The sequence below is a fragment of the Rhincodon typus genome, chromosome 2 (assembly GCF_021869965.1).
Source record: "Rhincodon typus isolate 14 chromosome 2, sRhiTyp1.1, whole genome shotgun sequence".
In the NCBI taxonomy this organism is placed as follows: Eukaryota; Metazoa; Chordata; class Chondrichthyes; order Orectolobiformes; family Rhincodontidae; genus Rhincodon; species Rhincodon typus.
This window is the reverse complement of record NC_063333.1, coordinates 29,719,030-29,745,679: the sequence shown is the minus strand read 5'-3', so window position 1 is coordinate 29,745,679 and position 26,650 is coordinate 29,719,030. Positions and strand designations below refer to the sequence as shown.

General features: G+C 43.2%; 1 protein-coding gene across 5 annotated transcripts in view; it reads right to left on the bottom strand.

Annotated features, from left to right (window-relative positions):
• Positions 1 to 26,650, bottom strand: part of nrp1a (neuropilin 1a) — a 174,592-nt gene that overhangs the window by 71,286 nt on the left and 76,656 nt on the right. For all 5 annotated transcript variants that reach the window (XM_048617075.1, XM_048617056.1, XM_048617070.1 and 2 more), the window contains exons 5-6: positions 3,570 to 3,725; positions 486 to 652 (exon numbers count right to left, since the gene is read on the bottom strand). In XM_048617075.1, coding sequence (XP_048473032.1) covers positions 486 to 652; positions 3,570 to 3,725 — 323 coding nt within the window. The remainder of the gene's footprint in view (positions 1 to 485; positions 653 to 3,569; positions 3,726 to 26,650) is intronic.

Below are 26,650 nucleotides of genomic sequence, written 5' to 3'. Positions count from 1 at the left end.
GGCTTTTATAGCCCTCCCCGCCCAAAACCTCAGACTTACTTCTTTCCAACAGCCATGCCCTCCTCAACACAGGGATTCCTTGCAGTCCCAGTAGCAGCCACTATTGAAACCTGGCCCTGCTGGGATGGTTAGAGCAGCCAGTCAGTTAGAGGGGCTGAAGTCCCACTCTCACTGCCCAAGTTATTGCTACGACTCTTTAAGTCAGTCAGGTCAGTAACAGGACCAGGGAGCGGAGCAATAAAATTCCCCACAAAATTCTGCATTATATTCGTGGCATTTACCCCTGCCCCGGCTTCATGTCTGCTGCAGGGAGAAAACAACCAGCTGATTGGTTTGATGTTCAGGTTGAAGAAACGTAATTTAGTCTGCAGTCAAATATTGAACATTCTCCTCGGTCACAAGCTTTCAAGTTTGAGCATATGGGCAATGACAACAATCAACTGAATGCCATTCAGTGGAAAATGCAACCCCACCACTATGTTTACCTGTATCCATTCCTTGCTGGAGTCAGAAGATGGTGTCCATGCATTTTCAGGGTAATTTAGTCTTGATCTATCTGGGGACCAGTTGAAATTATAATTGCTGGAACTCAAAATTTGATCTGCGTGAATCTTGCCCGATTCCATGCCAAGTGATTCATTACAGTAAACATCTGTATTAATTAAAAAAAGTACAATAGTATGAAATATTTAATTGCATCTTCCAAGTGAAACAAATAAGATATCAATTTTAAAGAGCCAGCAGAGCCAGCAGGAACCTTGAGATGACTTATCCTTGTTTAGATCAGGGCACAAAGAAGTCAATGGTATCACAGCTATTACTGACCGAGCTAACACCAAATGTTGGAGATACTCAACAGGTCTGGTGGTATCTAAGGAACCTGGAACCAGGAGTCCTTCGAAAGCTGGCCTGACTTCACAACGGGGTCAGCCAGTTAGAGTGTCTGCTGTGGATCTAGTCCTGCACCCCAAAAGGCACTCTCAGTAATCAGAAAATCCAGGCACGGAGTTGAGGTTCAAGGAATCAGGACCTGCTTATTGTTAAAGGGCTCCAATATCATCCTGACTCAACAAAAATCCATGCTGTTAACTCTGTCTCTGTCTCTGTCTCTCTCTCTCTCTCTCTCTCTCTCTCTCTCTCTCTCCCCACTACAAATTCTGCCAGACCTGCTAAATATCTCCAGCATTTTCTGTTTCTGTTCCAGTCAACACATACTGGAGACGAAACTCAAATCCTTTTGGATCAATGCTTTACAAACTGAGCCTTCAGGTTTTTTTTTAAACACTACTTAATTCCTTTAGAAGTACGGTAATATTTTCCTCAGAAATAATGAATAAGGCCCAGATGTTGGCTTAAGTGTCAGAAAAAATGCTCTTTTCTTCATGCATGTATCAAATCTTTGTTTACAGAGATTATTGTCTGCCTTGGCATATCTGAGATTACCTCTGAAACTGACAGTAGCTCCTTAGAAAAGGGATATTGCAGCTTTAAACGGTAAACTAGGTACACACAATATTGCGAGCAGTGATGTCAGCTTTTAGTCCCTTAGTCTTTTCACCACTAATGTTACACTTCCCCAGAAACATTCTTTCCTGCTTTTATTGCAAATTGCCAAAAATTCTTTCTGTGCCTTTCTCCACCCTGAGACAGAGAAGTGTTTTACGGTGAATAACAGAATGACAGAAACAGATGGCGTTCATATTGCACAGTAGCCACACGTGGTAAAATGCTCTTTGTTCTGATCAGTAAAGTGCCAAAGAAATCAAACAGAAAGAATTAAAGGATAAACGTTAAAATGCTCCACATGATGCTGTAACACAAACCTTCTAATGATATTGAGAATGACTCAGCTCAAGGTACATGTTTAAATTGTCATTCCCAACAGTATGTAATTTCAAAGGGCTGATTTGTCAGATATTTGGACTTGCACATCAGAAATGGTTGTTTGTACAATCTGCACCGTTTCTGTCATTTCAGCATGATCCAGTATGTCGCTGGTGGTCAGAAAAGAAACAGTTCTTCCTGGTCGATGGTGTTAAAAGCTTTCACTTTAATTTTTGGTCAATAAAAGTCATAATTAACACTGTCAGAATCTGAAACTTCATCTGCTTCTGCCTGTAAAATTCTGCTTCGAATCCTGGCCTTTGCTGTCAAATCTGGCCTACGTTAAGAGGCTTTTCGTCAATTTTCCCCTGGGACACTCGACAGAGAACAGCAGGACAAAAGCAAGGAAAGCAGGCAGTTACTGTGCTGCTGTAATGAACCATGACTGTTGTTGCAAACATCACTGCAATAATAACAACTGGCCCTTATATAGCACCTTTATGGTGGTAAAATGCTCCAAGATGGAATGCCGTGGCTTTATCACAGGAGGTGATATCTTACAGATGAGGCATTAAACCAAGGCCCTTACTGCAAATTCCAGTAGATCCAAATGATTTCACCACAGGAGAGGAAAACAGGTCAACATTTTTCTCTCAACAAATATCAGCAAAAACAGAGTAATTGGCCATTCATCTCATGCGCAGCTTATGGAAGCTTACTAATTGCTAATTAATTGCAATGCTCTCCTGCAAGACAACAATACTGGATTCTGTCTTTAAAAATTAATTTGCATTGCCCTCAGGATACGGCAAGATGTTATATAGTTGCCAGTTCACTATTACAGTACGCACCAAACACAAGGAGGAAATGTTACCTACCATGGGCTTCCACTCCCAAACACGTGGTGACAGATATATAGTAATCCACATCACAGCAGACCCTGACAGTACTCCCTGCAATTTAATATCCAGTATTGCTCTTGCGCGGACAAACCTAAATACAACCGTGAAAAGACCAGTAATAAAAACTCTCTCTCTTGTATATACACTACTTCCCAAGCAATCTGGAAACCCAAAATCATACACCAAGACATCCAACGGGTTTCCAACGGTGGGGTTAAGATTGCTGCTAGTATTGAACACTTGCTAAGCTTCTCTGCCTCTCCCCATCTCTGATTTCCTTTAGGATCCTCCTTATAAGCAGCCTTTGGACTATGTTTTTGCCCACTTTTCTAACTTTGCCTTCATTGTTTCATAGAAACATATAGAATAAAATGAGTTAAGCCATTTGGCCCTTCAAGCCTGCACTGTCATTTAATATGATCATGGTTGATCATCCAACTCAATACCCTGTTCCCACTTTCTCCCCTTTGATCTCTTTCGGCCTAACAACTATATCTAACTCCTTCTTGCAAACTATCAATGTTTTGACCTCAACACCTTTCTGTGGCTAGCTTCAAATTCTGACTGATTACACTACTGTACTTGGGCATTTTACAACAGTAAAGGTGCCAAATAAAAACAGATTGTTGTTCAACATCATTGCATTTTATTTTACCTTGACGTCTATATTTCTGGTAACACACAGTTCAGTGTGGTCTGAGATGAATACTGTACGTACATTTCCAAGGATAAATAAGACAATGGCACATTTTTCGTGCAATTTTACTCAGCACGCCAATACAGTGAACGTTAGAGTTAAACTCCACCCAAATAGATTGTGTTGGGAAAGCAATTCTTACTCACTTTCAGATAAATTCCTCTGGACAATGGAATAGTTTGCAGAAAAACCATCCCTGGCGATTGCAGTATCTGTGTGCAGCGTTAAAGACAGAATTCCAGTGCGTGACCGAATATGATCAGGAGTATAAGGTCCACAGAAACGTCCTATATGAAGACCAACTGAAAGACAGAGGGAAAACATTAGATATATGGGTATTGTCATTCTGATTTATACTTGTGAGCTTTGATTGCAGCAATTAGGCATTTAATAACAACTTCCATTTGCACAGTTAATAATCTTTCCTTGATGATTTCATTGCAAGAGAGAATTTAAAAAAACTGATTCCAGACAAAAAACAGCCATTCAGCCCAACAAGTCCACGTGAGCATTTATATTCCACAAATGCCTTTTCTCATCCTTTGCATCTAACTCCATCTTGCCCTCTTTTCTTCCTAATGCACTTCTCTAGCTTCACCTTACATATTTCTATGCTACTCTGGCCGAGTGGTACTGTCAGTAGCATGTTAATCCAAAGGCCCAGCTAATTTTCCAGAGACCAAGGTTCAAATCCCACCACAGCAGACGGCAAAATTTGAATTCAAAAAAATCTGGAATTGAGTCTCCAATGATGACCATGATTCCATTGCTGATTGTCAGAAAAATCCATCTGGTTCACTAATGTTGTTTAGTGAAGGAAACTACCATTCTTACCTGGTCTGGCCTACATGTGACTTCAGACCCCACACTGTTCTCTGGGCAAACAGGGATGGGTAACAAATGCTGAACTAGCCAGTGACACCCTCTCCTGTGAATGAATTAATAAAACACTAGTTCTCCTTGTGGTAGTTTGTGGTAGATTCAATACTCTCTCTGGGGGTAAAGTAATTTCTCCTGAGTACCTGAATGGATATTTTCATTAATTTCTTTATGACCTCTTGTTCTGGTCTCTACCACAAGTAGAAACATCTTCTCCATATGTACCCTATCAAATATTTTTATAATCATAAATAACTCTGTCAAAATCATCTTACAGTTTTCTCGAGGGGACAAAAAAAACACCCAGTTGAATCTTTCTTAATTGATTCTTAATGCAGAACAGTGTTCTGTAGCACTGTGTTTTCATCATTCAGGATGAATAGTTGAAGTTTCCAAAATATCCTTAAATGGATGGGTTGCCAGATATAAATGTCAGAGCTAATGTTTTAAAATGAGAAAAATTGAGTGAAAGCATAGACCCATTAACACATCAGCACAGATGAAAAGAGTTAGAGGGACATGATACAAAATATTTGTGAAGTGATACCAGGCTTGTACTTTAAGAGACTCCAGTTTGTTGGTGGGAAGGTAGATTGAGAAAAGTAAGGCGTTGCGTAGTTTTGCAAAATAATAATTGATAGAGGGCACTGAGGCATTTTAGAACAGGAGTTGGCTCCAGGCTTCCTTTATTTTTGTATTTTTAATTGAGGCTTTAATTGTGACTGTGGAGTGGGGGAAGCTCCCAGAAAATCAACACCATTTTCTCTTCACGTTGCGACCAAAGTAGTGCATTAATAGCACTGCTGGGTGTGAATTTAGGTTCATGTTCCCTCAGTCAACAACCTTCCCGTCATTAGTGGGGACTGGCTGAGTTGAGGTTAGACACATCCCCACAAGAGGAAGAAGCAAAATCCGGTGCCCCTCTAACGCACACATAGGAGGCAGTTCAGACTCATGCTGACAGATGACTGAGAGCAGATCACCTCCACCATCATAACCTCCTCCTGAGCAGGAAATACTGCACAAACCAGAGGATCACCACAGCAAGGGAAACAACAATGGTGGAAGGAAGAAAATAATTAACAACATGAGGAGGAAATAAATCACTAAATACCTTATAAACAGCCAGTTATTTCCAGAACTCCTCCCAAAATTACAAAGAGATCAACAAAAGGCAGGAATTAGAAGTGAGAACACTTAAAAGCGTTATACTTATGAGGCTGGCATGTAACCCCTGGTGCAATGCTTTTCTAGATAATGTTTTTCCATAATTTGATTTTCCATTTATGGATACAAAAATGACTAAACGACTCTTTTGTTTAGTCTGCTGTGGAGAAGGTAACTAAAAGGCTCATGGCCTTTGAGATGATTCTTCGTGACCTGCAGGATTATTAAGTGTAATGCTCACTGGAAAGGACGGCATCAGTACACAGAGTGCGGGTAATTCTTAACACCCAAGAGAAGCTATGTCACATCACAGCCGCCTGCTGAAGACTGCCAAGGAAAAGCTCTAAAGAACAAAGCTGCCTTGGAGATTCAGGGCTGTAGAAAAACAAACACTGATAGTTCTGGTCACGTACTGTTCTGCTTGAAAAGCACCACCTGAAAGTTTATTAAAATACTTTGCAATCTCTTTGATTTCTAATCCTCCCCCTTTTTTAAAAAAAACCCAACAAGATTTAGATTAAAGATTCCTTGGTTATCACTTGATTTCAGGGTAAGTCTCATTTGGGTAAATCCAATACGGTGTTTATTTTGTTTACTTCCTGAAGGCATGCTGAATTACTGAGGAAATACTGAACAATGCTGAGGAACGGTAATATGTAAGATTGTGCACACTTTGCACCTTAAATCAGCTGGGTGCATTTGGTGCAGATGGTAAATGCCAAAGCAGAAACAATGAAGCACAGAAATTGCTGTTTGCAAAACCAGCACACGAACACTTTACATGTTCATGTGACGTTCCTTTGTCCAGGATTTTAATAGTCATTAACTCCATTGATTTTCAAAGGCTCCACAAGCTTAACTTTCAAATCAGCATGATGTCTAACAAGGCTGATGTGTGCTATCAACCATCACCATCTCGCAAAGTCAACATTCTCCCCTTAATATTTAACCAGCTTTTACAGTTATCAACTCAGTTGGTCAAACTTGATTATTTCAATATTATTTTCCTTGGATACTCAGCAGTTTCTCTTTTCTGTGCACACAAGGAAGAGAGGACACACACCACCATGGCGGCAACACCATGTTTATAATTAATGCTATCTTGTTTTCAGTGGAGGAGCCAAAATGACATTAAGACTAATGTGACAGTCTGATTCCAAACAGAGCAATCCCCAGCCTGTGATTAGCAGTATTTCTGTAAACAACACCAGGAAATCACTGTCGGGAGAACTGCTAGACTAACCAGTAACCAGCTACTGCTGGCATCATTATACATTTGAGGTTACTACAGCAGTCTGTGGGGAAATCCTACACCACTACTAGCAGAATATAAGTCGCAACTATTTGGTTTTATTACACTCTTGGGCTACATCTGACAAGATTTCTTCAGGCAATACATAGCATTGATTGTCTGCAACTTTTATTGAAAGATTGTGCGCTGAGCTCAAGATATTACCATAATCATCAGATTTGTTTCTATATTAAAATAACCCAGCTTATCTTGCTTTTTGGAGGTTCTGCTGATTTAGATGATTCTTCTCATCAACTTATTTGCATCACTTAGCAACTTGGTTCCATATATTTCTTTTTAATTTCTCCTCAGTCATTATATGCCCATAACAACTAAGAACATGCAATTATATTCAAATAATGTAACCCAGCTCCCCCCTCCAGCTTTGTAAGGAAGCTCCAAGTCCTTAATCCTGTGGGGACTGCTAACGAAACCCGTTCATTATTGCTCTCTGATACATACAGGTCCAATCATTGTTCCACAATGGCAAGAGTCCACATGATTTTTAAAAAGTGCCTTTCACATAAATAAAACATCCCACCTAGTTAACTGAGTGGTAGAAACAAATAGAAGCCAGGAATAAGTACCGAACCAATGAGGGAAATCTTAAGAGGTGACTGGGACATGAGTGAAATATTGAGGTTCAAGTTTGGTGGCTGCCCCTTTTGTAATCCAACTAATATGCAGCAGGTATTTAATTGCTCATTAAAGCCACAATCCTTACCTGACACGATGGGTGGAATTTCTCAGGGCAGGTTGGGAAGCCTGATGGGACCACAGAGAGGTAGAGGGCCATTGCCTAACCAATGCAGTCTAATTCAGTCAGGGATGGGGAAGATTGAGATGGGTGTTCCTGCCCACATGCCAATTAGAGTCCTTAGGTGGCCAACTAAGGGCCTGAGCTCACTGCTGCTGCTCTCCCACCAGGAATGGGGAACACCACACCATGTGCAAAGGCCACCCAATAAAATTCCATAAGATGCAGGAGCAGAAGTAGGCTGTTCAATCCATCAAGACAGTTCTGCCATTCAATGAGATCATGGCTGATCTGATTATCAACTTCACCTTCCTGCTTTGTCCCCTTAACACTTATTTCCCTTGCTGATTAAAAATGTCTATCTTTATATACTTAATGAACCAGCCTTAACAGCGCTCTATTGTCAAAAACAATTCACAGATTTACTACATGAATGAAGAGTGGAGAAATTCTGAGAGTACTGACAGCATTCATTCCTCCTCATCTCTGTCTTAAATGTGTGACCCCCTTAGTCCGAGATTATGCCCTCTGGGCTTAGATCCTCCCACAGGAGGATCTCTGCATCAATCCTGTCAAGCCCCCCAAGAATCTTGCATATTTCAATCAGGTCACTTTTTACTAAATTCCAATGAGTACAGGCTCACCCTACTCGACCTCTCTTCATAAAGCAGTCCCTCTATACCCAGGATCAGCCTTGTGAACTTTCTCTGGACTGCCTCAAATATCTGTACGTCTTTCCTTTAAATAAGGAGCCCAAAACTGTGCACAGTACTCCAGCTGTGGTCTGACCAGTATCTTGAATAGCTTTCGTGAACCTCCCTACTTTTTATTTTCTAATCCCTTTGAAATAAAAGCCAACATTCCATTTGCCTTAACACAGTGTAGAGCCGGATGAACACAGCAGGCCAAGCAATATCAGAGGAGCAGGAAAGCTGACATTTCGGGTCGAGACCCTTCTTCAGAAATGGGGGAGAGGAAGGGGATTCTGAAATAAATAGGGAGAGAGGGGGAGGCGGATAAAAGATGGATAAAGGAGAAGATAGGTGGAGAGGAAACAGACAGGTCACAGAGGCGGGGTTGGAGCCAGTAAAGGTGAATGTAGGTGGGGAGTTAGGGAGGGGATAGGTCGGTCTAGGGAGGACGGACAGGTCAAGGAGGCGGGATGAGGTTAGTGGTTAGGAGATGGGGGTGGGGCTTGAGGTGGGACGAATGGTTAGGGAGGCGGGGACAAGCTGGGCTGGTTTTGGGATGCGGTCGGGGGAGGGGAGATTTTGAAGCTTGTGAAGTCCACATTGGTACCATTGGGCTGCAGGGTTCCCAAGCGGAATATGAGTTGCTGTTCCTGCAGCTTTCGGGTGGCGTCATTGTGGCACTGCAGGAGGCCCAGGATGGACATGTCGTCCAAGGAGTGGGAGGGGGAGTTGAAATGGTTCGCGACTGGGAGGTGTAGTTGTTTGTTGCGAACTGAGCTTAGGTGTTCCGCAAAGTGGTCCCCAAGCCTCCGCTTGGTTTCAGAGAGCTGGCGTCTGGCCTCGGCGATGTAGAGGTCAGTGCACCATACTACAACTGCGCCTCCCTTGTCCGCGGGTTTTATGGTGAGGTTGGGATTGGAGCGGAGGGAGCAGAGGGCTGCGCATTCTGTGGGGGAAAGGTTGGAGTGGGGGAGAGGGGTGGAGAGTTTGAGACGATCGATGTCTTGACGGCAATTAGAGATGGAGAGGTCAAGGGAGAGTAGGAGGCCTTGGGGTGGTGAGCCTAACCCTCCCTCTACTGACCCTTTCTCCCATCTCCAACACACCGCCTCCTCCTGGAAGTGAGCCTAACCCTCCCTCTACTGATCCCTTCTCCTGCCTCCAACACCCCCTCCTCCTGGACACCACCCCAAGGCCTCCTACCCTCCCTCGACTCTTCATCTCTAATTGCCATCGAAACATTGATTGCCTCAAACTCTCCACCCCTCTCACCCACTCCAACCTCTCCCCCACAGAACGCGCAGCCCTCCACTCCCTCCGCTCCAATCCCAAACTCACCATAAAACCCGCGGACAAGGGAGGTGCAGATGTAGTATGGCACACTGACCTCTACATCGCCGAGGCCAGACGCCAGCTCTCTGACACCTCCTCCTATCGCCCCCTTGATCATGACCCCACCCCCGAGCACCAAAGCATCATCTCCCAAGCCATCCACAACCTCATCACCTCAGGTGACCTCCCACCCACAGCCTCTAACCTCATCGTTCCCCAACCCCGCACCGCCCGTTTCTATCTCCTTCCCAAAATCCACAGACCTGACTGCCCTGGTCGACCCATTGTCTCCACCTGCTCCTGCCCCACCGAACTTATCTCCACCTATCTCGACTCCATTTTCTCCCGCTTAGTCCAGGAACTCCCTACCTACGTCCGTGACACCACCCACGCTCTCCAGCTCCTCCAGAACTTCCAATTCCTCGGTCCCCAACACCTCATCTTTACCATGGACGTCCAGTCCCTATACACCTGCATTCCCCATGCAGATGGCCTAAAGGCCCTCCGCTTCTTCCTGTCCCGCAGGCCCGACCAGTCCCCCTCCACTGACACCCTCATCCACTTAGCCGAACTTGTCCTCACCCTCAACAACTTCTCTTTCAATTCCTTCCACTTCCTACAGACAAAGGGGATGGCCATGGGTACCCGCATGGGCCCAAGCTATGCCTGCCTCTTTGTAGGATACGTGGAACAATCCCTCTTCCAAAGCTACACTGGCCTATCCCCCACCTCTTCCTCCGTTACATTGATGACTGTATCGGTGCCGCCTCGTGCTCCCACGAGGAGCTCGAACAGTTCATCCACTTCACTAACACCTTCCACCCCAACCTTAAGTTCACCTGGACCATCCCTGATACCTCTCTCTCCTTCCTGGACCTCTCTGTCTCTATCTCTGGCATCCACCTGGAAACCGATATCCATTTCAAACCTACCGACTCCCACACCTACCTAGAATACACCACCTCTCACCCACCCTCCTGCAAAAAGGCCATCCCCTATTCCCAATTCCTTCGCCTCCGCCGCATCTGCTCCCGAGATGAGGCACTCCACTCCCGGACATCCCAGATGTCTCTTTTTTCAAGGACCGCAACTTCCCCTCCACAGTGGTCAAAAATGCCCTCGACCGTGTCTCCCGCATTTCCCGCAACTCATCCCTCACACCCCCTACCCGCAATAACAACCAAAACAGAATCACCCTCGTCCTCACGTACCACCCCACCAACCTCCGAATCCAACGCATCATCCTCCAACATTTCCGCCATCTGCAATCTGACCCCACTACCAAAGACATTTTTCCCTCCCCAGCCTTATCTGCTTTCCAGAGGGACCACTCTCTCCGTGACTCCCTTGTCCGCTCCACACTCCCCTCCAGCCCCACCACACCCGGCACTTTCCCCTGCAACCGCAGGAAGTGTTACACCTGCCCCTAAACCTCCCCCCTCACCCCCATCCCAGGCCCTAAGAAGACCTTCCACATCAAACAGATGTTCACCTGCACATCTGCTAATGTGGTATACCGTATCCGCTGTTCCCGTTGTGGCCTCCTCGACATCAGGGAAACCAAGCGGAGGCTTGGGGATCGCTTTGCGGAACACCTAAGCTCAGTTCGCAACAAACAACTACACCTCCCAGTCGCGAACCATTTCAACTCCCCCTCCCACTCCTTGGACGACATGTCCATCCTGGGCCTCCTGCATTGCCACAATGACGCCACCCGAAAGCTGCAGGAACAGCATCTCATATTTCACTTGGGAACCCTGCAGCCCAATGGTATCAATGTGGACTTCACTAGCTTCAAAATCTCCCCTCCCCCGACCCCATCCCAAAACCGGCCCAGCTAGTCCCCGCCTCCCTAACCATTCGTCCCACCTCAAGCCCCACCCCCATTTCCTACCCACTAACCTCATCCCGCCTCCTTGACCTGTCCGTCCTTCCTGGACCGACCTATCTCCTCCCTAACTCCTCACCTACATTCACCTTTACTGGCTCCATCCCCGCCTCTTTGACCTGTCTGTCTCCGCTCCACCTATCTTCTACTTTATCCATCTTCTATCCGCCTCCCCCTCTCTCCCCATTTACTTCGGAATCCCCTTCCCCTCCCCCATTTCTGAAGAAGGGTCTCAGCCTGAAACGTCAGCCTTCCTGCTCCTCTGATGCTGCTTGGCCTGCTGTGTTCATCCAGCTCTACACCGTGTTATCTCAGATTCTGCAGCATCGGCAGTTCTACTATCTCTATTCCATTTGCCTTCCCTATTACCCTCCGAACGTGGGTACTAGTTTTTCTGTGATCCATGAACGAGGACTTCCAAATATCTCTGTTCTGTAGCTTTCTGCAGTCTTTCTCTATTTGAATGATATTCAGCTCCTCTATTCTTCCTGCCAAAGTACATAGCCTCACATTTTCTCACAAAATAGTCCAACTGCCCACTCAGTTTACCTGTCTATATTCCTCTGCATACTCTTTGTATTGTCTTTCCAACTCTTATGTGTCATTTGCAAACTGGGCCATAGTACATTCACATTCTTTACCTGAGTCATTCAAATATACTGTAAATAATTGTGGTCCGAGCACTGATCCAAAGATGACAGACACCTTGCAGGCTCAGAGGGGGTTCTCCATCCTAATTGGGCACCTTGTGGCTCAGGGAGTGTCCCCATTGTGATAAGGGGTATCCCCTCACAAAGATTCTCTCCTGTCCACAAGACCACACACACTGTCTGCCTCTCTTTCCATGTGCCTGCCTGTTCCCAGAGAGCTCCTACACACCACGCTGGGATTACCTTTGTTGTTGCTGGTCCAGGTTGAGTGTAGTGGCTGCTACTCCCGGGGATGGTACTGGACCTGAGCAGTTGCCAGCCCACTGTCTCCCTGGCACCTCTTGGAGTTGGTGCCTTTGCCTTTATGGAGACTGAAGCCTCGATGCCAGGCAATTAGCTGCCTGGTGGGCATGAAATTGCAATTGCACAGGGGGCTCCCAGAAATGATGGCGGTATGCTTAACTCCCCCTGAAATCCCACAGCCCCCTCAGCATCACCTGACTATCCAGTTGGCAAATGGAAACCGGTGCCACGCCCAATAAGTTCAGCACATTATTGATCCGTTTACCTTTACAATTCCATTGTAACAATCCACTGAGAAAGTCTAACACTCATAACATATACATGGATTGACTTGCTCAGTTTGCAGTTGATTGACAGTTCATATATTAATGGCAGGTTATACCTAATTCCAGGAAGTATAATTTTCAGGGATATTAAATGAGTCTGATTTTGAATAAATCAGTTATGATGCTTGTTATGATGATCTGTGAAGTTCACATGAAAACAGCAGTTACCCAGGCAAGGTATCAGACAATGCTTGGGACCTGTGAAACCGTACAAAGCATGAAACATTGCCTTCAGGCGAGCTGGGTGGAAATAAGGAGGTGGGCGAATATTCGCTCAGGGCTACAGTGGCATTACTGCACACTGTGTTTCTCGTCTTATGCTCCTACTATTGCCTTGAGCGTCGGTGCGTACTGCAGGTCTGGTTTTAATTCCTATATGTGTTGAATAACATGCCCTGTATTATCAAGTTAAGAGTTTGTAATTAGGAGTGACAGCCTTAACCCACTGTCAGACAGTGCATGGTGTCAATCCAAGACACCACTGCAGCTCTCAGCTCATGTGTCTCAGGCACTTCTCAGGGGTTCCTCGGGGATTCTATAAACCAGTCCCAACAACAATAAATCAGGAATGCACTATAAAAGATGTGGGCTTAAAAGTATTTCTGAGGAAGCTATCACCCGCAATAAGTGTCAGCACAATTAGACATATGTAATGATGTAAACCCCAGAGAGTGTTCTGTACCAGCAGTGGCCCATAAAAGATGCATCTATGTTTTTATTATGCAGGAAGCTGCATTCTGGAAGAGGAGAATAGAAAAAGAAGAATCAACAAGGGGGTTTATTCCAATTCCCTTTACACTGATATTACAGACAGCAGCATAAATCCACTCTTTAATTGCCAATATAAAGTCACTGATCCTGCAACCATTGTGATCGAAGATGGCACTAGGAACGCGGCAGCCTGGATCTTCCAACTACCAACTCATCCAGTTACTGCTGCTGTTGCAAATCCTAACGACAAGGCTATTACAACAGGAACCTAGAGTCAAAAGTAGGGCATCCAACTGCTTGAGTTTATTCCATCACTCAGTTAGATTGTGCTTAAACAATACGCCATCTGCACTTCCCTGCAGGTTCTGGAACTCTGAGCACATTTGCCTCCAAAACTGTGATGGAGGTGTCTGTCCCAAAGGTCCAGCAAAAATTTGTTAAAATAAAAGATGCTTTCAAATGAACAAAGAAGAAAGATGATGTTTTATTGTTTATCAAGTGAAACAAAGGGATTCTGCTCATAGGTATTTGGTGCTCCAATTGGTGCTGCAACATGTTTGGGGCCACTGGAGATTGATATTTGCCTTCAGTAGACAAGGAATCTGTTGGCCTAAAACAGCATCTCATGGGAACATAGAAAATAGGAACAGGAGTAGGCTATTCAGTCCTTTGAGCCTGCTCTGCTATTCAGTATGATCATGGTTGATTACTAAACAGGACCTTGTTCCCACTTTCGTCCCATACCCTTTGATCCCTTTAGCCCCAAGAACTACAGTGTGTCTACCTCCTTCTTGAAAAATTCAATGTTTTGGCTTCAGCAACGTTTCTGTGGCAGAGAACTCCGTGGGCTCACCGTTCTCTGGGTAAACAAACTTCTCCTCATCTCAGTCCTAAATGAATTACTCTCTATCTTTAGGCAGTGACCCCTGGTTCTGGATTTCTGTGGGGAATTCCTGGGATTGTCCAAGAACAACATCAGATATCACTCCTCTCCTCCATACTTTTTCTTGTTCACTCATTAGATGTGGGCATCTCTGGCTAGGCTAGGCTACCGCCAATCCCTGACTGCCCAAATGGCAGTTGAGAATCAACCACTGCGCTGCAGGTCTGGCATCACCTCTAGGCCAGACTGGGTAAGGATGCCAGATTTCCTTCCCTAAAGAACATTAGCAATCTGGATGGGTTTTGCTGACAATCGTCAATGGTTTCACAGTCATCATTAGCCCCTTTATTCCAGATTCTTTATCACATTCAAATTCCACCACCTGCCATGGTGGGATTTGAACCCAGTCCCTAGAAAATTAGCTGAGTTTGTGGACTAATAGTCTAGCAATAATACCACTAGGCCATTGTGTTCCCCACAAGGAATTTCATGAAGAAGACTGCACAGATTTAAGTTCTGCTCCAAATTCCCAATTTCCTACCTCTCACCCATACTGAACCCATCCCAAGAACTTCAATTCCATTGGTATCTGCCATCTAAAATTTGATTTGTATTTAGAGACTAAACCCTGGATCAGAAAATATTTACCTCTGGCTATATTTCATACAGGAAACATTTCTAAGGCAATATAATACAAAGCGGTTCTACTATTAACTATTAATATAATGCAGGTCAGTTGGCATTCCGAATATTTCGCTTGGCATTTCATCTCCTACAATTACCTGTTTGAGTAGAGGACAAATCTCGTTGCTGGCAATTATATAGATGCAGAATTCCTTGCTTACTTGCCCATATTTTTTAAATAAGTCAATGTGCAAATGCCAATTGTAACATATGTTTTCTATGAGGCATTTTCCTCTTGATTTGTTAAGTCTGATGCGAGTTTTCATCCAGAAATTACTGCTAATAGTTATTTTTATAATAGCTCTTTTGCAATTACGTTTTTCACATGGCTCCCATCTTACCCAATCTGAAACAGATTTACTACAAAGACTTCTTTTTGAACCTTGTCAAACATTTGGGTTTTTTGACCATGGTTCTCATGCAGCAGGGAAAACAAAAATCATGTTCACATGAAAACACATACCCTGGAACGTGGGTGGAAAGAGCAATAATACCAGGAATGTTTCTGAGTAAGTAAAGGGCATCAACCTTTCAAGTATTGATAACAGTGCAATGTTTTGTGAAGCAGAAGATTATTGGTCTAACTAAGCCTTGATTCTGTAAATAACACCCTTCTGGAAACATACAAGGAAGATTTACGATCATGATACCAGAACCAAGAGGTAATAGATGTCAGGAAAGACAAGGAGTTTTCAGGATGCAAGAGAACCTCATCGAGCTCTTTAAAATTAAGAGGGGCTTGATAGGGCCAGCTTAATAAAAAGTGCACACTTGTGGGCAAATTCAAAGTTAACTTGTCATCAACGTAGGACAGTCACCAATAAATCCCTTAAGAAATTCAGGGGAAATCCCTTTAGCAACACAAGCAAGTGGCGCTGACGCTGATCTGGGTAACTCAATCTTTGAGCACTTGATCAAATGCTTGATCAAAGGGTTTAGTTTAAAAGATTGAGTTAAAGGAGGAATAGGAGCTTGAGAGGGAGAGAGGTTTAGAGAGTGAATTCTAGCACTTAGCATTCAGGCAGCTGAAGGTGCGGTTAAATTTGGGAATGCTCAACAGGCCTAAATGCATCATGGATATCTCAAAGGGTTGTGGGACTGGAGGAACTTACAGACACAGGGAGGGATGCAGCCATGAGGGATTTGAAATCAACTGTCAGAAAGAGATGCTTGACTGGGAATCAATGCTGGTCGGTCAGCACAGAATTGAATCTGAGAGAGTGTTTGGAATGTGCTACTTACTGCCACATGGAGTGATTGGAGAAAATAGCATGGATGCAGTTAAGGAGAAGCTACATTCATGGTGGAGAGGAGAATAGATGAGTATGCTGATAAAGTGAGATGAAGGAGGCACATATGGAACTGGAATAGACCAGTTGGGCTTGTTACTGTGTTCTAAGTTTGATACATGTATTTGAAAACAAATGATGGATACAGGATGGGGAGACAGGGATCAAGCAGTCCTCCACAATTGGAAATGGTGAATGGAGGAACACAGCAGGCCAGGCAGCATTGGAGGAGCAGCTCCACACTGTGTTGTCTCCGACTCCAGCATCTGCGGTTCTTGCTATCACTGGGAATGGTAAATGTCAGGCTTGGATCTCGAGTTGCCTCCTTATTCAGGAACAGTATGTGGCTTTTCCTGGCTGCATGGTAAGTTACTCACAATTGGAAACCATTTGTGTCTCTGCCAACTCTGTACCAAAAACCAACAAAAAGCATTCCCTTCCCAGCACCCTCCAGCTGATTGGAAAATTGACCTTGAACCACTGAGATCCAGTGCTCGCCCCCTCTCCTCCCCATCTATGTAGGGGATTTTCTGATCTCACTGCTGGTGAGCCTGGAGCTGGCAGTGGCATTTAATCAGGCAACACAATGTTATATCTGAACCCACCTTCAGCACAGTCTAGTTCTGTGTGCAAAAACAAAGTTGCTGGAAAAGCTCAGCAGGTCTGGCAGCATCTGTGGAGGAGAAAACAGAGTTAACGTTTCGGGTCCGGTGACCCTTCCTTAGAAGGGTCTGTGTTCTGTGTGGATTGAGCTTTCTGCCCTTTTGTAAACTGAGGCCTTTAATTGGCCAAAGAACAACTACTTAAAGGCTCCTTCACAGTACCATTCGCACATGACAAGTCAAACTGTACAGGCTGCCTGTTGTCACCTTGTGTTTGTGTATGTGTGTGTGTGCGCATGGGGTGGGGGATGTAACTGGATATTGGAAAGGAGGGGGAACATACTACCTGCCCTTGCTGCTGCCCTCCCCTGCACCCCTCTACCTGTGACCCACAGCCTGTGAATCCAGCCCCTCCTGCCACATATTTACTAGTGGCCCTGGGTTGCTCTGATCCTGGGGTTCTGTTGCCTGTAATTCCAGCAGCAGCCACAACCTCGCCAGTGGCGCTGCTGAGCAAAAGAACTGCATCCTCTGATTGGGAGGTCAGACTTCTGCCCATGGGGCCTTGATTCGAGGAAAAAGCCCACTGTGGCCTCACCTCAACAAGATCTTCCTTTCCTTCCTATTTTGCCCTCTCCTGCATCCATGAAGAAACAGCCCCCGCAGTAAATGCATGAACCCTTTCATCATTTTCTCTTGTTCCATCGACTTGAGTCGCTTCTCCTGCCTAACCTCTTTATATCCCTCCCCTTCTCTGCACTTTCCTCCAAATACCATCTCACCTCTTCCTGGTTCCAATTATCCTCACTTGACCTAAATATTAGAATTGCTCTCAACTCCAGTGAGAAAATACCAGTTTCTATCGATTAGAGATACTTTAAAATTTAGCTTCTGAATTAAAAGTTTCATTGAACAACTTGGGCTTGGTGTATATATATACACAAAGGTGCCTGTAGAGGTAGAGACAGCTGTCAATGAAATACAGTATTCTGTGCTTCATTAATAAGGGCATAGAACATAGAACCTTACAGGACAGTACAGGCCCTTCGGCCCTCGATGTTGCACCGACCTGTGAAACCAATCTGAAGCCCATCTAACCTACACTATTCCATTATCATCCATATGTTTATCCAATGACCATTTAAATGCCCTTAAAGTTGGCGAGTCTACTACTGTTGCAGGCAGGGCATTCCACGCCCTTACTACTCTCTGAGTAAAGAACCTACCTCTGACAATGTGTCCTATATCTGTCACCCCTCAATTTAAAGCTATGTCCCCTCGTGCTAGCCATCACCATCCGCAGCGTATAAGAGAAGGGAGGTTATGTTATACAGGCAACTGGTTGGTCCTCTTCTGGACTACTGCGTATAGTTCTGAGTGCCATACTTTAGAAAGGATGTGGATGCATAGGAGAGAGTGCAAAAGAGGTTTACAGGATTGATTTCAAAGACACCAGCTTTGAGAACAGTTTGGAGAAGTTAGGGTGATTTGTTTTACCTCGGACAGGAGAAGGTTAACGGCTCATTGCTTGTACAAAGTAGACAGGGAGAAACTGTTCCTGCTTGTAAAACGATCAAGAACCAGACCAGCAGAGATTTAAAGTGATTTGCTAAAAAAAAGCAAGTGCAATGTAAGAAACAACCTTTTCACCCAGTGAATGATTCAGGTTTGGAATGCACTGCCTGGAAATGAGGTTGAGGCAGGTTGAATTGAGGCATTCAAGATAACATTCGATGATTATTTAAATAACAACAACGCACAGGGTTACGGGAAGAAGGCAGGGGATTGACAGTAAGTCAAATCGCTCAGAGAGCCAAAACAAACAGAATGGGCCAAATGGCCTCCTTCTATACCGTGCCAATTCTGTGATTCTGTAAGCCCACACAGTATCTTTTAGTCCTGTGTGTGGCGGGCGTGGAGAGACAGGAATTAAAAACAACAGGGAAAAGATTTCAGAGATGAGGAAAACAGGGAGCATTTTCTGTGATTACAGATTCACTTGTAGAAAGGAAGTCCGAGATTTGTGCAAAATTGCCTATCAAGATGGTTTTAAAGTCATGTTGTTTTTGAAGTGAATTTTCGTGAACTTGTTTATGTCAGTTATTAGTAATCCATTCATATCCACAGAAGCCTAAACTGAGAATAGACAACCTTCACGGCTTTCAGTTTTGTGTTAATTTTCTTCCATTCCTTGTCATTAGGGATGGAGTACATGAGGTAAATAGAATTGTAAGATTTTTGTTACAAGGAAAGAAAAATAAGCACATACCACCCTAACCCCATTACACAGAAAAAGGATGAAGATTAATATCTAGTCTGGCATCCTCAGCCTTCAAGAACAAAATTGTGATTATCACAAGCAGGTTGAGCCCAAGCAATCTAATTCTTGTTAGTGGTTCTAACATTAGCTCTTTGCATCATCGCAGCAGTGGTTACATTGCAATCAGAAAATAACTCCGTCATTATGTTTGGATTGAACAGTCTATGACTTTACCAAGATTGCAGATTGAGTATGGATGGGAAACACTACCTGTACTTCCATATGACTTTCACCCTAATGCTACACATCAACTCTGAAGAAAAATCCGGAAGCTTTCAGGTTCTAAGTGAAGGTGGACATTTGTCCAGGCGTTCATGTTCAGCTTTATGACCTGCACAAGAATAATTGGGAGCCCCACTGTGACTCTCTCTCTCTCTCAAAAGAGAAGCAAAATTTAAATCATCGTAATTGATGATTGAAGTCTTCTGGAAGTGGTGACGGACTGGGCAGCAAGGTGCTCCTCAGAGGATGGAAGATCTCCGACTCGCCTTTCTGTTTCCAGAGTCCACCTGCCTCCCCTAAATTGGAAAGGGAGCCCATCTCTGAGCTCAGGGCTCAACCCCACCTCGGAAATCGAGACTTTAATCAGTTTCCCACCAGAGGCAGGTCACCAAAGATCCTCAGACAGCACCTTCCAAACCCACAACCGCTTTCATCAAGAAGGGCAAGGGCAGCAGGTATATGGGAACACCACTGCCTGCATGCTCCGCCCCGGACTTGGAAATCTATCACTGTTCCTTCACTGTCACTGGGTCAAATGCTGGAATTCCCTCCTGTAAAGCATTGTGGGTCTATTTACAGCACATGGACTGCAGCGGTTCAAAAAGGCGGCTCAACACCACATTCCCAAGGGCTACTAGGGACGGGTAATAAAATATGCAACACCCAAGTTCCACGAGTAAATAAAAAAAATTAGTACCTGATACAGATTAGCTTGCAGCAACAATGAAAGGCCGGCAATCTGGGAATGGATATGCTACTTACACATTCTGCTGATATGCCTTATCCAATGATGTGATTCTGTATAATAACTATATCCACACATGTTTGTTACTTAGTCAACTGAGTGTCAATGAGATTCTGAGAGAGAAAACTAAAAGAATTCACTGTAGTTTTTGCAATGCAATGCTAAAATTTTGCTTATGGAGCTGTTAAATGAACCTGTCCCAGCCGAATGCAAGAAAGATTAAGTTCCAAAGAGGAACATGGACAAGAAAGCTGAATAAGGAGATGTGATGTATTTTATCTCCTCAATCAGCTCTCATATCACAAGAGAAAACAGTAATTATTAATGACTGGAAAGTGTAATTACAATGAAGAAATGATTGCTGATGAGCTACAGAATGTAGCCTCTGGTTTTTTGCACGTCTGTAATAATAAAGGCTTCTCTACTGTACATTTGTCTAATCTTCAAGTCTGTTGAAAAAACAGCACCATTTAACCTTGAAAGATTTGCATGGTACTTAACCTTGTTAAGACTTTTGAAGTCTTTTCATTCCAGTTACATGGATAGATTTTTAATGATTTTCTCCACTATTGCTGTTGAATACTCTACATTTACCACACTGAAAGACAGCATTCAAGAGGAAACATGGTTAATATCACCTTCTGAAAGACTGGTTTTTAATTTAACAGCCTAAGTAAAGTCTTTCAGCAGCATGAGGGGAATAATTCAAGCACATTGGATTTGTGTAGCTCGGTGATTTGAACCTGGAGTTTCCTTGGTGAGTTCCCCCTGATCCACTGTCATATCATCGCTGTATAATCTATTTGCATATTTATTTGGAGTTTCTACCAATCCATTGTAATTACACATACAAAGCTGGAGAAACTGATACAGTCCCCGGAGGCCCTATAAAGTCTACAGATGTTTAGCATTATAATCAGTGTTGTTGGATGATATATATAGGGCTCTTCTGACACAACTTGTGTCCCTACTTCTGAGCCAGGTGATCCAGGATCAAGTCCCACCTGCTCCAAGAGGTGCACAAGAACACTTCTAAACAGGTTGATTAGAAAATATCTCTAAAGGTACCTATGACAGTAAATCCACCCTGAAATGAAGAATCAACACGACAGTATTGTAGACCCAGCTTGACCCACTTAGCCCTTCCCAGTGTGGTTCCTCACTGACTGTTCAGAATCTGTGAAGTTAGCCTTTAGTTACATTCCTGTAATGAGCTCTCTGCAGCTAGTCTCAATTCTGAGGGTTAGATTTTAACCACAGATGAGATTGGGTGAGGAAGAAGCACTGACAGGCCTGGAATATATTAACTCCTGGGCCTTATTTAAAAGCTACTGTCCCAACTTTTGCCTAATAAAACCAGCAACAGGATATGGCTGCAGAGGCAAATCGAGTAGCGAGGGGTCACCCACTTGCCGGAGCTTGCAGGAGAAGGGGGTTCCTGGTGGGTCTAATGGGAAGGAAAGGTGTGGAGAGCAGGGCAAAGCAAACTGCTGACTTCCTGGTGACAGCTTGTGGAACATTCTGGCCCCTCAGCAGAAAGCTTTCCACTTACCAAGAAGGTCTTCCACCTTCCCATTGGGCACTGACCCACTCTATTCCATTAGGGAAAGTCATTACTGTTTTCCCAACAATAACCGCTATTAAAGTACTCCAGATTCCCACTGGCTTCATAGCAACCCATAGAGCACTGAATCTGGGGAATATGCATCCACTGTCACAACTAGCAGCATTTACTTTTATTCCTGCCAAACTTGGAGATGGTTTAAATTGCTTTCCTGTTTTATAAATTCCGCAGTGTAGCTGAATGTCAAAGAAGGGTATGACATTGTGCCACTGTTCTCACTAAATACGAGTCCTCCAAACCAATATCACATAAAACAAATGAACGAGCCTATTTTTTTTGTTCCAATGGTTCAGTTCACTGCATCATCCCTATCAATCTCAATTCATCGCTGATCAGCCCAAGTGCAGATCCTATCAAGATTTCCTCGTAAACCTTATTTCGGTTCCACTGTGGCCACCAGCTCCCAGTCAGCTGCTTGTGAATTTAATTAGTTTGCATTGAGACTTAATGGCCTGTTTTCACACTGTAGGGAATCTATGATTTAAAGTGGTAACACAAGTGGGTCAGGTGGTAAAGAAAGAATATGGCATTGTTTGGGGCACTAAATATAAAAGTTGGCAAGTTATACTACAGCTGTAAAAGACTTTGGTAAGGTCATGTTTGGAGTATTGTGTGCAGTTCTGGTCGCCACACTACAGGAAGGATGTGGGGGCTTTGGAGAGAGTGCAAAAGAGGTTTACCAGGATGTTGCCTGGATTGGACGATATTAGCTATAAAGAGAGCTTGAACAAACTTGGCATCGGCAGTTCTTACTATCTATATTGAACAAACTTGCATTGCTTTTGCTAGAGCATTGAGGCTGAGGGGTGACTTGATCAAAGTTTCTAAAATCATAGGAGACATGGATAGGATGGACAGTTGGAGTCCTTTTCCAGGGTGGAAATGTCAAACACTAGGAACATAGGTTTAAAGTGAGAGGGGGAACGTTTGAAGGAGTCTTGTGAGGCATGTTTTTAACACAGAGGGCAGTAAGTGGTTAGAATGTGTTGCTAGGGGAGGTGGTAGAAGCAGAGACAATAGCAATACATGAACAGGGTGGGAACGGAGGGATACGGACCACATGCAGACAGATGGGATTAGTTTAGAATGGCATCATGACTGGGGCAGACATGGTGAGCCATCGGGCCTGTTCATGTGCTGTACTGTTCAGTGTATCTATGATTCAATGTACTTCAGCATCACTACAGGCACAATTGTTAGATCAGACATTAAACTGAGGCTCCTGCTTCTTCAGATAGGACTGGGATCAGGTACAACAAGATTCAAGGGTTGGAGGGGGAGTTCAGTTGGAAGTTGTCAGTGGTCTAGGCCATGAGGTTGAGAGGGTGAGGGAGGGGGAAAACAGTTTTGTGCATGTAAGGCTCAGTTCAATCGTTACCCAGGACTCCAAGATGGCTCTTAATTCTCTAACCTTTCCTGGGTAAATATTAAGTGGGAGTCAGTTAAAACACTTTGAATTCTCTAAATTTAAGGGACTTTTCCAGAAGGTTCCAAACTGAGGGGAACTGCCCATTGGTATCTTCAATTTCCTGGGCCATTCCCATGGAATCAGTTGCATTGAGGTTTCTGCAAGGTCCCAACCCCTTTAACTTCAGTCTGCACAGCTTCAGTGGTTACCTCATCATTGGAAAATGAGCTATTGTCTTCCTTTGCTTTCCCTTGTTTACTTTACTTTCTTCTTGCCTTTTGTGCTGTATAATTTTTTTTTTTGTTCTTATGTCCAGACTCCCTGCAATGGAAGAATGCTGAGTCGGGAGAGAAGCTCTAAGTGGAGACGGATCAATTTACCTCACAATATGTTCAGAAGGATCCAGATGCTGAATGGTAGATACTGCAAAGCTGGCAGACACCTCAGACACAACTGGAGAAAACCTTCCTCCTTTCAACTAAATTCAAATCTTCTCAGAATATTCTGGTACACAACATTTCAATTAATACAAATTCCTACTCCTAGGTCCTTGACCTGCTGGCAATTATTTCCATTCAGTTCCTGTATTAATTTTCCAGTCCTCATTCTTTGGCCTACAAAATATGCACATAAGCGCTTTGAGTTGGCACAAAGCCGCCATAAATTGAGTTTTAAATAAAATGGTCATAAAGTTAACCTTTTCATTCTTTCCAATGATGTGAAATCAGAACCGATGTACAATTGGATAAGCAACTTATAAAGACTAGCCTTACTCAGCTGCCTGCTGGGCAGTTGCCTACATCCTCTTTAGAAACGTTGCACAGTTTTATAGTTGCTCACGTTACGTGCCAAATGGCGATCATTTTAATGGGAGGAAGTGAATGGCTTGCTTTATTTTTGCAACAATTGTTACTAAACTTTTCATTTTGTCCCAACACCACATTCAGTTCTGCCAAGTGATTTTTCTTTCTCTTCATTAAAGTTCATTGATGTTTTTTGTCACAGCATTTGGAGCCTATGTGTCAATTCAGTTCCAACAGCTGCTTCCATTTCAATTTTTACTAAATTTATGTGACTTGGCCAAATCAGCCTATGCAAAATGGAGCAACTATTTACACTGAGAAAGTTTTTGGCAAAAACTAAAATAAGGTTTGAATTATCATCATTTTCAAATTGCTGGAAAATAATATTGCATATCTGACAGCATCTTGTTACTTGACCATGGTACATGGCGATATCATCTCCCGACATAAGTACATTGCAAAGAATATCAAAGACAGCTACTTCAACAATACTGGATGTGTTTACACTGCATGCACTTAAAAGGCATTTCAAAAATGCAATTGGTGCTTGAAAACAGGATCTGTCTTGGCGCTTTTGGCAAGCAACCTGCAAAAATAAAAATAAAAGGAGCTCACATCCTTTTAAGTAAGGTCATCCAAGTAAAATTGCAAACAGTTTTATCAGAAATTAAGAAACTGCCTTCACAAAAACAACCATACCTTCCCGCTTATCAGTTTTCAAAGAAAGAAGGATTATTTTTATCCGGTCAGAAACAGTAAACAAGGTTATGCCACTCCAGCAAGTTTTCTCTACTATTAATGCTGAGTGGTGCAAAAGTACAGTTTTGCTGCACTGTATAGTATCACTGGTAACATCTTGTTGTTGAATGTTGTCTTTGAGCACATTGCATATATTTTGAAGAATAATTTAAAGGCTATTATAGAATGAGAAGTTAAACTGGACTACCAGAAGTATTACAGTCTTGTTGTTTCCTAATGCAAGCTATCCATGTGAACAATCAAGAAACATGCTAAATGCGACCAGGCATGGATAAAAATAAGTTTACACACACATTGTTTGATTACAACCAAAGCACACAATTATCATTAAACTTGAAACACTAACTCTTTCTCTGTAGATACTGACAGACCTGCTGAGTGTCATAGAGTAATAGAGTTACACAGCATGGAAACAGACACTTCAGTCCAACCAATCCATGCCAACTATAATCCCAAACTAAACTAGACTGCCTCAACACTTTCTGTTTATATGATATACAATTGTTGATTGTTCACGTCCCCTTGGCCCACTCAGCTACAGATACAGTGAGCTCATGTTAAGTTGAAATATACTGCATCATCATTTCTCCTAATTTTCAAATTTCAGTTTGCACTTATCTTGGATTAATGACAATAAATATACTTCTGGAATACAGAAACAGCAATAGAATTCGAGCCAACAATGAACAAAATAATGAGACAAAAATGACCTTTTCGACCTGTATTAAATAAGGAAAACTGCAGTCTGTTAGCCCACTTTAGAATAAGCAGAGTTAAAGGTAGCAGCTGCCACCTCCTGCCCAATTCCAAAACAGACAACATCAGAGAAAAAATGGGACAGGTTTGACTTTACATTAATCAACATGCGGAGGTTTTGTCCGAAACACTGATCAAATTATATCTAGGTCATTAAGTGTGAGGTCTGGACAAGGTAGGTGGATCTGGTGATCAGCACTATGGGCAGAATCATGGAGTTGTACTGCACTAAACATAAGTGCCTTGAGGAGAGATTGGGAGAAAATGCAGGCAGATGTTTCCAAAGGTATACAGACCTAATTGTAATGGGGTGAAAAGTAATTTAGTTTTGCTCTGAGCGAAGTGAATCTAAAGGGACACATATATTATGCAGATTGTCCACCCCGCCCTATACAGAAGACTGAACAATATGTTCAGATAAGTGAATTAGAGCAACCAGCTGTCTTAACCAGAGCCCAGAATATGACCAATAATGGAATGAAGACATGCTCTGCATCATTAGTTAATGCATTAATATGAAACTCCTTTGCCATTTATTTTAAAACTAATTAATTATACAACATACAGATTACTAGGTCTACATGGGTTAACAGCAAATAAAAAGCAATAAAATAAAATAAGAATGTATTAACAGACAGAAGCCATTAGAAGACACTAACCTACCTCACTTGCACTAATTAATTGTGGTCAAGCTGACAGCCTCCTGTACATCCCATAAAACCTATTGCTGCTGTAAATTTAGACTCCATTTTAAAAGCAGGCACCATGGGCATTGCCTTTTGTTCCACTGACTCAATGGCAACAGGATTGAGTTATCTCAGACATTAGATCATACCTTATTATGTGGAGTGAGGATCTTCACGTGATCCAACTTGGAAAATCCTGATTGAATATTAATGAATGATATGAAAATGCCAATTCACAGCACAGATGTTTGTCAATCAGTTAGACACTGTTACAGCTCGGTTTTCTAACCCAGGAGCCTGAATTTCCTCTCATTTAAAAAGGTTGGAGGGTGGGGAGAAGAAAATCAGTGGAAGGCTTTTTCTCTGCAACCAATGATTGGGAAAATTTGAAACATAACAATTCCTGAGAAAAAGTGATTTCATCAACAGGGCATTATTTAAAGAGAAGCA